Source organism: Mandrillus leucophaeus, unplaced genomic scaffold, assembly GCF_000951045.1.
Source record: "Mandrillus leucophaeus isolate KB7577 unplaced genomic scaffold, Mleu.le_1.0 Scaffold755, whole genome shotgun sequence".
Taxonomy (NCBI): Eukaryota; Metazoa; Chordata; class Mammalia; order Primates; family Cercopithecidae; genus Mandrillus; species Mandrillus leucophaeus.
Window position 1 is genome coordinate 431,644 of NW_012108197.1, and position 9,717 is coordinate 441,360.

Consider the following 9,717-nt stretch of genomic DNA (forward strand, 5'->3'; position numbering starts at 1 on the left):
CATCTCTTCTGTCTGGCTTACAATTGGGCCATCAGTGCACGGTCACTGGGAATCCTCTCGGAATCACCTAGGCGTCTTTGAGACATTTGAGGATTTCCAGAGCAGAACTGTGTCAGGCTGACAAGAGTGGTTAACTCTGCTTCTGTCTCAGTGTAAGAGAAATGGGTCATCCTTCCCTCATTCAAGAGATATTTTTGGTTGGTACCCAGATGACAGTTTCTTCAGATTCCTGGTACTTGGGAGGAAAAGAAGTTTTGAAGATTCGAAGAGATAAACTAAATGCTCCCATCTCATATGGCCATTAGAATAATAGATGTAGCAATCATGGTCCCTGCCATCCATGAACTTTTAGTCCAGACTAGCAACTAGATAAACAATGAATTAAGCATCATATGGTTGATATAATAAGTAGATTTGTGCAAAGAAACTTGGGGTTTATTTGGGCCGTAAGTAACACAAATAAAAAATAAATGATATTGCTGTGACTTCTGATGTCATCACCTGAAGGGATGTTTATGGACAGAAGAATTGTTATTATTTTTATTTCTTTTATTTTGCTAAGAATACATATTTATCTTCTAGTAAAATTATTCTAGATAAACAAGAGATTTGATTAAATGGATTATTAGTATATATTATGAAATTGACAGGGCAGTAGCTAAAAAAGATTAAAGTTACATAAACTGTGAGATTTAAGTTTTTCTTAGGTAAGCTTAGGAAACAGAACTGGAAGTACACCAGTGGCATAGAGAACAAATTCTACGTAGGCTCCACTCCCTGTTCCAGTTCTGTTCAGTTCTTACTTGGGGACTTGACTGAGTCCTGTCCCCACCCTGGAGTCTTGCCTCAGAGAACTGATTTACATATAAACACAATAAAAATTCCTCTAAACTACATTAAATTTTTCCTTTATCCCTCTCATCTATCTATATAGCTTTTATTCTATATATTTTATAAAAAATTAATGACAGAGAGACTAAAAAAATTAAAATGCTGTGCCCTTTATCTAAATCCTGGGAATTATTAAACACTTAGTACCAACTCCAAAGGTGTTACGACGATTAAGTCACATAATGTGTTATTCCCAGCACAGTGCTCTACAACATCCTCTTGAGCACATGAAGCACAATGTTTAATAAACATTCCATCAGTAGTACACTTGTACATGTTGTTATTTAAACACAGACTTATTCAGATATGGCTGCTTTCTATTTTCTCTGTATACTCTGCAGAGCCAGCAAAGAATATGATACTTTAGGATGGAGAGTGGTTGTCTTTATTTGCCCTAGAAGTATTTGTGTTGTGACAAGAGTAATGAGTGTAAGGGACTCTGTGCTATGCCTGCTTTCTCTAATGCTAATCATGAGCCCAGGGGGAGTAACATCAACATTGACAGGGGACTTGTTTAAAACATTCATTTTGGACCCTTTTCAAACCTGCAGAATCACATTACATAGAGTGGGGCCAAAATTACTAAGTGATTTGTAAGCTCATAAAAGCTTGAGATTAAACGCTTAGCTAAGTGGTTATAAGCCCAGACCTCTAATTAGGATTACATGGGCAATTTGCAGAAAAATCCTTACTTGAGCTTTTCCCACAGGTTTTGTTTATTGTTTTAGGTGGAAACATATATGTTGTTTTAATTAAGTGCCTCATATAATTCCAAGGTGAGGCCAGAATCAACAATGAAGGGTTCAAGGCATTCATGAGAGTTAAGGTAGAAACCTTTTCACTAAAGGATGGTCACAGGGCCTGTTCTGTTTGGATTTGGGAGAAACAAGGCAGTGTGGCCCATATTACCATTACTGTAGCAGAAATTGCTGGTGTCTGTGGCAGAGGAGGGCATCTGAAGACAGAAAAGAAAAAACTTGTATTTTTATCTTCATAAAGAAGCTCATTGTTCCTGAATCCCTACTAGTATAAAGGACAGAAATGGATGGAATGTTTCTGCAGTTCTTGGTCCTTCTGCCTGTGGGTGTGGTGGTAGCAGGTAAATGGGTGGTGCTGACACCTTTAAAGGCATATTCTCAAGATGCCAGTGTAATTGGTGCAGAAAATTTCATCTAAGCAGGAATTCCAGAGGAGAAGGAGGAAAAAAATGCCTTTTTTTTTTTTTTCAGCTAAACATGTCTCATATCAAGAGCTGTGTCCACTCTGCCTTCTGAAATGCCATGCATTTTTACATGCAAAGCTTTACTTCTCTGCTTGTGTTTTTCCTCCCTAATGAGTTTGTTTTACTACTTTAAAAAATTCTTATAATAGTCAAAGGTCTCTGAAAAATATGTTTTTTCCCATATACTGGAGCCTTCTACATCATGACTCCTTCTATGCCGTGCGGAATTCTCTTCATGAATTTATAATCTACTGTATTAAAAATGTTCCCTTTGTGGCTGGGAAGGTGTGAATACTCAAGATTCCTATTGGAAGAATAAAGGAGTTCTTAAAAAAGACAGAAAACTTGTAATATTGAGGTTCCATCTGTGTTCTTCATTAACTCTATACAGAACAGGATTAAGAAAGTGTTTATTTAAAGAGGATGGCATTTATTACCCAGAAAATCCTTAAAAAAAAAATGAGAAAATGCCTGCTCTCTAGGGTGCTAAAGAAAGAATACTAAAAAATCACTATTAAAACTTACACAACATGGGAGATACCTGTATCTTGAACTTGGTATAAAACTGATGGTTCTTTATGGTTAAATTCGGACTACAATTTACTTCTGGGAGAAAATGTCACAGTGGTGATGCTGTGTCCTTCTTTTGTGCATCAGCACATCATAAAAATTTGTCCTAGTGCAAGTAATATTAATGATTCACTTGGTTAAGGAGCTCTGCGACGGATTTTTTTTACTACAAAGCTAATTATTTTTCTTTTCATTATAAATTATTTTTATGCAGCTGATGTGCATAAACCATCACATTTTATCTGGTAGCTACCCCTCTTTCTTAAGTTTTCTTTGCATATATCTGTCTTTGGCAAGTGAAAACTCTTATCTTTTTTTTACAGTCCAGCAATACTAGGAAAAACACAGGCTCTTTTACTTAGTGGATGTTTGACAAAATATTCTTCTTGGGCCAAAAACATTGGCATTACTGGCGAACTTGTTAGAAATTCAGAAACTTAAAAAAAAAAAAAAAAGGCAGAAACTCAGACTTTCTATAAGTCAGAATCAGTTCTCTACTCTCTCATTTGACCTTGAGACACATTAAAAATTCTGCCCATGGCCACTTGGTACATGTGTATGGGGGTGTGTTTTTTAGAGTCGGAGAATACATTAGAGAATATTTCTGGGTTAAAAAAATATTTTCTTGGATAATTTTGGTCACTCCTATAAGGCAGAACCTGTTCTCTCTACTCTCGAATTACACTTTGAGTGACATTAAAAATTCTGTCCATGACCACTTCGTAAATATATATGCGTCTGTGTTTGTGTGTTTTTCAGGGACCACTGACATTTAGGGATGTGACTGTAGAATTCTCTCTGGAGGAGTGGCAATGCCTGGACACTGCACAGCGGAATTTATATAGGGATGTGATGTTAGAGAACTACAGAAACCTGGTCTTCCTGGGTGAGGATAACTTCAATACTCAATTCCTAATATACTCTAAAGGCTTTATTTTTGTTTTCTTTTTGTTTTTTTGTAGAATGTTTTTTGATAAGTTGGTAATTTTTGATAATTATGCTTTGCATAAATGAGTTTCAAATCCCTGTTTTCAAGAAAATCATAAGGATTTGTCAGTGTAGAAAAAAAATTTCTTCAAGATGTTTCATCTTGAGCTGAACTTTCCACATTGCTGAGCTGATCTGTATCCCTCACTCTAGATTAGTGGTAATTTCAGAAATTTACTGGTGTAAAATATTATTGCCCACACCTTAAAATCTAATTGCTACCACCAATTTTTTTATTCAGTAGTTCTGAGTAGTGAATTAAGAACCTACAAATATACAGTATTTTCTAAATATTTAGAAATAACTGTTATAAATTAGTATTTTGGAATAAATATATTAGAATATTGTATTAACATTCTCTTTATTGAGCACATTACTAAGTTGGTAATTGCAGAATATGAACAAGATGCATATTACTTATTTTTAATAAAACAGGTATTGCTGTCTCTAAGCCAGACCTGATCACCTGTCTGGAGCAAGGAAAAGAGCCCTGGAATATGAAGAGACATGAGATGGTGGCCAAACCCCCAGGTAGGTGAGAGTGAAAGCCAATACAACAGATGAGAGATCCAAAGGTCAAGGAGAAAGCAAGTCCTTAAAATGTCATTTGGGAAGCTGTGTTCCAAAGGGTATAGTTTCTGGAAGTCTGAGGCTTGTTTTTTTTTTTTTTTTCTTTGTTCTCACATAGGGGCATTTTCTGTCTTATGCTTTTAAATTCTCTAAAGATTCTACTTTCAGTCATTTTTCTTCAAGTTTACAGTGAGAGCCAAAGTCCTCATGGCATATAAGAGACTGCACAGTCTGACTACTTTTTCATTGTTTTTAGGGACACACAAATATCTGCGTAATTTTAAAAAATTCTATGTTAAGCTTTTTCTTAAGTTCTCTTTTTGCATCATGTCTGAAATAGTGGTTTCTGTTCCACTGAATTTTTTAATTTTTCTGTACATTTCATCTTTTTTTAGTATGTTATTGAAAGATAATTTGTAATTATAAAATATGATGTCGTTCTGCTTTGTTTTTTTTCCTCCAGATCGCTTTGGCTATTCAAAGTTTATTGTAGTTTCATGTAATCTTTAGTCTTGTATTTTCTATTACTGTAAAAAAAACTTACCTCTGGAATTTTTGTAGGGAGCTTATTGAACCTATATTTATTGAATCTTATTCTTTCAACTCATAAAACATTTTTAAATTTATTTGTGTCTTCTCTATTTCTTTTCCTAGCTATCTTATATCTTTCAGTGTAAAGATTTTTTATCTCCTTGGTCAAATTTGTTCTCTGAAATTTATTTATTTTTTGAGACAGAGTTTCACTCTTCTTGCCCAGGCTGAAGTGCAATGGCAAAATCTCAGCTCACTGCAAACTCCCCGTCCCAGGTTCAAGTGATTCTCCTGCCTCAGCCTTTTAAGTAGCAGGCATTACAGGTGCTCACCACCATGCCTGGCTAATTTTTGTATTTTTAGTAGAGATGGGGTTTCACTATGTTGGCCAGGCTGGTCTCGAACTCCTGACCTCAGATGATCCGCCCTCATCAGCCTGGGTTTACAGGTGTGAGCAACCGTGCCCAGCCAGAAATTTATTGTTTTAATGCTATTGTAAATAAGATTTTTTTTTTTGTCTATTTTATCAGATAGTTTGTTTTAAGTGTATGGGATGATAACTTATACTTGTACGTTAGTTTTATATTTTGCTAATTTACTGAGTTTATTAACTTAGACAGGTTTTAATGCACTGCTTATGGTTTTCTATATATAAGATCATGTCATCTACAAACAACAAATTTTTACTTATTTGTCTTCAGTTTCAATGGCTTTTTGAAAATTGTTTTGACTAATTATTCTGTCACATCAGTGCTATGTTAAAATGGAAGCGTTGACAAGGTGCACAATATAATTTTGCATTTGGTGTCTGTGAATTTGAAGGAGCAAACACCTCTTCAAGTTGCTATAAACTGGTTTCAGTAGGTAAAGGTCTTCTTCCATTGGTCCCCCAGGGTGATGGGATTCCCTCTGGGTTTGTGATGGAGAGGGATTGTAGCTTGGTCACAAGATTGCTGGGTCTGCACTAGGGTCCACCTTTAGTTGGCTTGTTACAAGGGGCTTAGATAGTTGTAATCCCCATATTATTTTTGGACAGATTGGATATCCTTCAAGACTTTGCTCTGTAGGGCAGACACTAGGGCAGGTTTTTGCAGTAGGGTCTGTATATAATGTACCTTAAATCGGGATGTAAATGAGTACAGCCTTCGCTGAGTACCACAGAGGATTTCCTCAGGTCACTGTGTTGGTTTCTAGGTAAAGAGAACTGGCCATAAACTGTGGCCCAGAAAGCTGTAACTGAAACTTTGAACTGCTTCAGGCACCACATTAAAAGCCAGGGTCTGCAGGCCTGCCTGCATGACTATAAACGGGTGTCTTCCTCCAGGCCTATGAAAGGACAGAACCTCTCCCAGACTGTGGCTGAAAGGATTTTGAAATAATTCACAGAGTAAATCCAGAATTCTCAGTGGGACCAAGTTGGGTTGGCCATTTCCTGTCCTGTAGCTAAGACCAGGGGTCCTGTAGTTTGCCACTGGAATGATAGCCTGCCTTCTGAAGAGAACACTCCTCCAAAGTGTTGGGGTTATAGGCATGAGGACTTCATGCTGCCATGTAATTCTCAATGTTGGATGTAAGACCAGTGGGAGGTGTTTGGTTTGTGGGGAAAAATTCCTTGTGTATGGGTTGGCACCATCCTCTTTGTAATCAAAATTTTACACTCCATTAATTCAAAAGAGAGCTAGCTCATTAAAAGAACCTGGCTCCTTCACCTCACACTTGCTGTCTTTTACCATGTGGTATGTCCAGTTACTCTTGGCCTTCTACCATGATTGTAAGCTTTTTGAGACCCTCACCAGAAGCACATGTTGGTGCACACTTCTTGTACAGCCTGCCAAACTGTGAACCAAATCTTTTTTTTTTTTTTAATAAATTATCTACTCTTGGGCTTCCTGTGTATTCAAAATAATTAATACAGTCTATAATGTTTTGTAAGTTCTGTGTTTTATTATTGCTATTTTATCTGAATTTTCTATTTATTATTGAAAATGGGATCTTGATGTCAACAATTATGTTGCTATGTATTTCCTGCTTCAATTTGTTGATATTTGCTTTATATATTTTGGAGCCCTGATGTTATATATACATATACATATAGCTGGATAAGTATTTTATTAAATACTATATTAATTATATATCTATATAGATTTTTTTTTTTTTTTTTTTGAGATGGAGTCTTACTTTGTTGCCCAGGTTGGAGTACAGTGGCACGATCTCAGCTCACTGCAACCTCCGTCTTCCAGGTTCAAACGATTCTTCCACCTCAGTCTCCTGAGTTGCTGGGATTGCAAGGCACGTGCCACCATGTCCGGCTAATTTTTGTATTTTTAGTAGAGTCGGGGTTTCACCATGTTAGCCAGGATAGTCTTGAACTCCTGACCTCATCATCCACCTGCCTAGGCCTCCCAAAGTTCTGGGATTAAAGGCATGAGCCACCATGCCCAGCCCTATATAGATATATATATGTATGCATATATATGTTATATATACATATATCTGTATGTATACATATATATACACACATACACATATGGATAGATACCAGTTTAATTGACCCATTTTACCATTATATAATATCAGTCTTTGTCTCATGCTAGTACTTAGGACATATTATGTCTACTGTAATTATGACGACCTCACCCAATTGTTACTATTTGCATGGAATATGGAATTTTTTCATTCTGTTACTTTTAGCCTATTTAACTAAATGCTAAAATGAATCTCTTGTATGCAGCGTATTATATGCTGTTTTTCTTAAGCCAATTAGGCATTTAATTTTTTAAATATAATTTACTTACTTTTTTATTTTTGAGATAGGTTCTCACTCTGTCAACCAGGCTGGTTTGCAATGGTTTGATCATGGCTCACAGCGGCTTCAACCTCCCAAACTCATATGACCTCTCATTTCAGCCTCTCGGGTAGCTGGGATACAAGTATGTGACATCACATCCAACTCGTTTTTTTGTATTTTTTGTAGAGACACAGTTTTGCCATGTTGCCCACTCTGGTTTTGACCTTCTGAGATTAAGTGATCGGTCCACCTTGGCCTCCCAAAGTCCTGGGATTACATTTTTAAAAATTAAATAGTTTAATTAATTTGTATTTAAAATAATTGCTTAAAGAAATGTTTCTGTTACCAGTTTTATTATTATTGTTTTATGTGCTCTTATAGATATGTTTTTTCTCATTTCCTATTTTACCACTTTAAATTTTGTTTAATTTTATAGTGATATGCTTTGATTATTTTTCTATTTGTTTAGCATACTTTCTATAAATATTATCTTCATAATCATCTTGAAAAATGAAGATTACATAAAACATCTTAAAGTTAAAACAATATATTTTAATCTCATAACAACTTCAACTGAATACAAATACTATACCTCTACATTTTTGTTATTAATATTACAAATTTAATAACAGATTTATGCAGATTTATATTTTGTTTTTCATATTCTATGGAAGAAATTTAGGGATTTTATGCACCATCATTGTAATAGTAAAGGATTCTATGTGTGTCTGTATATTTACATTTAATAGAGAGCTTTATATTTACATAGTCATATGATGCTGTGCAGAATTTTATTTTTCAATATAATGGACTCATTGTAGCATTTCTTCGTTTTTATATGCAAAGTCTCACCATGTTCCTCAGGATGTTCTTGAACTCCTGGTCCCAAGTGATGTGACTGCCTGGGCCTCCTAAAACTGTCAGATGATAGGCATGAGCCACTGTGCCTCGCCACCATGTAGCATTTTTTGTAGGACAGTGCTAGTCATGATGAACACTCTCACCTTTCATTTTGGAAAGTCTTTTTATCTTTTTTTGAAGTAAAATAATTTCAAATCAAGTATTATTGGTCAGGTATTATTTTATTACCTCAAAATTTGGGAAGAACTTAGTGTTTTTCATTTTCAAGTAAACTCTGTATTACTTTTTCCCTATAGACTTCTTCCAAGATTTTGTTCATGAGTATATGGATCGACTTGATGCTGTCCAATAAGTATTACATTCTACATTTTAAATTTGTTTGGCAATTTTATATTTTTGTATTATATTTTAGAACATGCCACCTCATACCAGTTAATTGTGTCTTGATTTTTCAGTTTATATTATAATTGTGTATGACAATATTTAGTTCTGAACAATTTAACACAGTGTGGAGCAAAATCAAATATGAATCAGCCAAACATCCATTGCCAATATAATTATCTCTATGTTTGTTTGCCTTTATAAATATTATCCCTGTGTTTCTTTATAACTTGTATATTTGTTGTGTAGGTTTGTTGTTTAATCCAGTGCAGATGAGTAGTCACAAAAATTCTCCTAATTTCAACATCCTATTTATTTGTGAATCTTCCATATCCTGTTTGTTTGTGAATCTCTGTTATTTTTCTGTGAAAGAAATACTTTCGGATTTGAAGATAATTTAAAAACTACCGGCAGGGTGTGGTGGCCTGTAATCCCAGCAAGTATTTGGGAGACCAAGGTGGGTGGATGACCTGAGGTCAGTTTGAGACCAGCCTGGCCAAAGTGGTGAAAGCCCGTCTCTACTAAAAATACAAAAAAATTAGCCGGGCATGGTGGTGGGCGCCAGTAGTCCAGCTACTTGGGAACCTGAGGCAGGAGACTCGCTTGAACCCAGGATGTGGAGACTGAAGTGAGCCAAGATCGTGCCATTGCACTCCAGCTGGGCGACAAGAGCGAAACTCCATCTCGAAAAACTAAACTCATAACTAAATTTCTCTTCTAGCTACTATTGTTTTTACTTGTCAAAAACACATAATAATTTATAATAAAATATTTTCAAATATTCAGTTTAGTTATATTGACATTATTCTGCAACATATTGCTGAAGCTTTTTTTTTTTTTTTTTTTTTTTTTTTAAGACGTAGTCTCGCTCTGTCGCCCAGGCTGGAGTGCAGTGGCCGGATCTCAGCTCACTGCA

General features: G+C 35.5%; 1 protein-coding gene and 1 pseudogene across 1 annotated transcript in view; one reads left to right on the plus strand and one right to left on the minus strand.

Moving 5' to 3' along the window:
• Positions 1–9,717, minus strand: part of LOC105529217 — a 158,505-nt pseudogene that overhangs the window by 63,892 nt on the left and 84,896 nt on the right.
• The window catches only part of LOC105529212 (zinc finger protein 257-like), a 31,508-nt gene that overhangs the window by 14,940 nt on the left and 6,851 nt on the right, over positions 1–9,717 (plus strand). The window contains 2 exon segments of the mRNA XM_011966307.1: positions 3,443–3,569; positions 4,106–4,201. Coding sequence (XP_011821697.1) covers positions 3,443–3,569; positions 4,106–4,201 — 223 coding nt within the window.